The sequence below is a fragment of the Penaeus vannamei genome, chromosome 2 (assembly GCF_042767895.1).
Source record: "Penaeus vannamei isolate JL-2024 chromosome 2, ASM4276789v1, whole genome shotgun sequence".
In the NCBI taxonomy this organism is placed as follows: domain Eukaryota; kingdom Metazoa; phylum Arthropoda; class Malacostraca; order Decapoda; family Penaeidae; genus Penaeus; species Penaeus vannamei.
In genome coordinates, this window is record NC_091550.1 from 21,776,752 (window position 1) to 21,779,914 (window position 3,163).

General features: G+C 42.4%; 1 protein-coding gene across 1 annotated transcript in view; it reads left to right on the forward strand.

Annotated features, from left to right (window-relative positions):
- The window catches only part of LOC113808660 (uncharacterized), a 75,211-nt gene extending 73,406 nt beyond the window's left edge, over positions 1 to 1,805 (forward strand). The window contains exon 6 of the mRNA XM_070127246.1: positions 1,604 to 1,805. Within this exon, the coding sequence (XP_069983347.1) occupies positions 1,604 to 1,785 (182 nt within the window). The 3' untranslated portion in view covers positions 1,786 to 1,805. The remainder of the gene's footprint in view (positions 1 to 1,603) is intronic.
- The last annotated feature ends 1,358 nt before the right edge of the window (positions 1,806 to 3,163 follow it).

The following is a 3,163-nucleotide window of genomic DNA, read 5'->3' on the forward strand; positions in this document are numbered from 1 at the left end:
ACACACACACACACACACGCACACAGGGGCATAAGCGCGCCCGGGATGTGTCTCAAATTAGTCCACTTAAATCATACACTTGACACCGAGAGCGCCCTCAGCCGACTCCAGCCGCACTTCCGCCGTGTGTCATACGAGGCCGGGGAACAGGGCCAGGCGGGAGGTGTCAGCTGGGAAGACTTGCGGACCAACCTGCGAGTCTTATCCTTTGTGACGACATTCTTGGGAAATTTGTGGAACTATCAGGGAGTGCGGGTGACACTCCGGCCTCGGCCCTTCGCTTTTCTCTCACGGCGTGCCAGCTCGATTTTATTTTGCATTTTTGTCTGGTTAATTCACAAGGTCATTGCTTTCTGTCTGTCAGCTTTACAGTAAGTGTGCGTGTCTGTCTGTTTGTCTGCTGCTTGTCTGTTTGTCTATCTATTTATCCGTGTCTGTCTATCTATCTATTAATTAATCTCTCTCTTGCTATCACTTACTCTTCTCTCTCTCTCTCTCTCTCTCTCTCTCTCTCTCTCTCTCTCTCTCTCTCTCTCTCTCTCTCTCTCTCTCTTGCTATCACTTACTCTTCTCTCTCTCTCTCTCTCTCTCTCTCTCTCTCTCTCTCTCTTTCCTTTTTTTAAAGTATCTATTTCTTTTTTTATTTTTATTTTTTATTATTTTTTTTATTATTATTTTTTTTTTTTACACCCTACGCTTTCTACCCTTAGGCATCATGCTATATCAATAATAAAAAAATATATTTCACCATCCAGTTTCGACTGCATCTCAGCTTCTCGACAGGAACTAAACTTACGGGTAATCTTCAGTGCTGCAACAATAAGAACCCTAAGACAATGGGCAGTTTCTCAGTGCAAACTCTTGGCTCCCGGCGGGTCAAATAACCGGCTGCATTGCTATGCTGTGTTGCAGAAAAACTTCGTGTTGCAGAATTAAACAAAAACGGATTGCGTGTTCTATTGATTCTTTTGATGATAAAGCAGCCATAACGGAAAGTTAGCCAGTTTTTTTTTTTTTTTTTTTTTGAACAAGGCAAATAATTTCTAGTCTTAAATATCAAAAATATATTAAAATCTTTCATCAGTAAAGCACAAAGAGCTGCAAGACATGGATTCCCTTGGCAGAAGATATGAGATAAGAATGACTACACTTTTGCCTCTCTCATTACGTTGGAATTGATAGGATTAATGCCTATCAAAGGGACTGATCGAGTGGAAATGAAAATGCAAGGAAATTAGAAAGATGATATGAACCTTTTTTTGTTTTGTTATTTTTACGGATATGAAGGAAAATGATATCATAAATCAGTTTTGCTGTCAACGCTGATTATTTCTGAATTATCTGTAGAAAAAACAAATCCTACTAGAACCTAAAAAGTGATATGACACAAAGTATTACAGTGAGGAAGCTCAGGTATTAGCAGGTGTCATATGTATTGACTATCAAACTGATTTTATATTCTCTCATTTCATTACATCTTCTATGTACATGCTGTTAATAACCTTAGGCACGTCTCTGTTATCAAGAGTGCAAAAATGTTTATTCCATGGATGTCTGTGATGTATTTTATTGTAAACACATTATACAGCTTCCTCCCCCACAGAACCCCGCGCCCGCGTGGTGGACGAGCGCGGCACGAAGGTGCTGGAGAAGCACTACAACAGCGGCAGCATGATCGAGCTCAAGTGCGTGATCGAGAGGGTGCCCTTCCCCCCCGCCGCCGTCGCCTGGCGGAGGGACGCCACGCTGCTCTCCTTCAACACCTCCAGAGGCGGCATCAGGTGAGTCTTTTCTCCCGCCGGCTTCGCCTGGCGGAGGGACTTCAATCTACTGTCCTTCAACACCTCCAGGGCGGCATCGGGTGAGTCCTATCTCTCCTTCGCATGCAAAGGGCGGTTTCAAGTGGGTCCTTCTCCTTCTTCAACTCCAGAGACACCAGGTGATTCCTTCGCTGTCCTCGATCTCCAGAGACAGCACCAGGGAAGTTCCTCCACTCCTTCACGCCGAGTCATCCTTCTCTTGCTTTTTTTCTCACTATTTTTTTCATAGCACACCATAGTTTCTTTTCGTGTTTTTTTGTTTCTGATTTCCAAAATAATAACCAAAAAATAACAAAACGTATATTGCGTCTGGTTATTATTATTATTATTATTATTATTATTATTATTATTATACACTTTAGGAGAGAACAACAGGCAGCGTTTGCTGTATTAGGGCAGCTATGTATACTTTTTTTTCTCATCAAAATCTGTCTGTTCATGTATAGACGATTTCCACTTTATTTGTCTAAATTCGTATGGCTGTATCCAGTAGTTCGATTACCAAATTATGTTTATAATAATGACATTTAGCTATATATCATCACATTTATGAGAAATGCGGCTCTAGTAAACATCTAATCATCAAAAGTTTGATTACATATCTCTGTGAAACAGATAATTCTCATTGATATCTTTTTTCAACATCTGTTCCAGAGAGCACTGTCCATATTAGCATATCAATGAATGTATACACCTGCGTGTGCACATGCATGCGAGAGTGCGTGCGTCCATGCATGTAGACAGAGGCGCCCACATGCAGCAAATGCAACAGAAAAAATAGTTTTACAAGGGGTGTAGAAATGCAGGAAGCTCGTCCCTCTATTCAGATGGGGCTGTCCGGAGCAGTCGGCTAATGGCGCGGGGAGGCAATCCCATTTTCTGAAGCAATCTCGCATATGGACTCTCCGGGTAGAGGCTTGTAGGACGGGTGGGCGCTGCTCCCAATCAGTCATTTAATCGCCTGTAACGTCGTTCCCCTCCGGCGCGGGGTCGGGGCGGCGCAAAAAGCGTCCTCTGGTCACTCGGGTTTTTGTCCGCCGGTCCTCGCGCTCGGGGACGCGCGGCTTGCCCTCGCTCTCGTCGCTCTCGTGATCCTTCGTTGCTCCTTCTTTCCTTCGGCGAGCCGGTTGGGAGGATTGCTCTCTGCTGTTGTTCCCTCTATTTTTTAACTGGGTCAGATTGTAGTCTCTCTCTCTTTTCTCTCTCTCATCACACACACGCACACGCATATATATATATATATATATATATATATATATATATATATATATATATATATATATATATATATATATATATATATATATATATATATAAATATTTGTGTGTGTGTGTGTGTATGT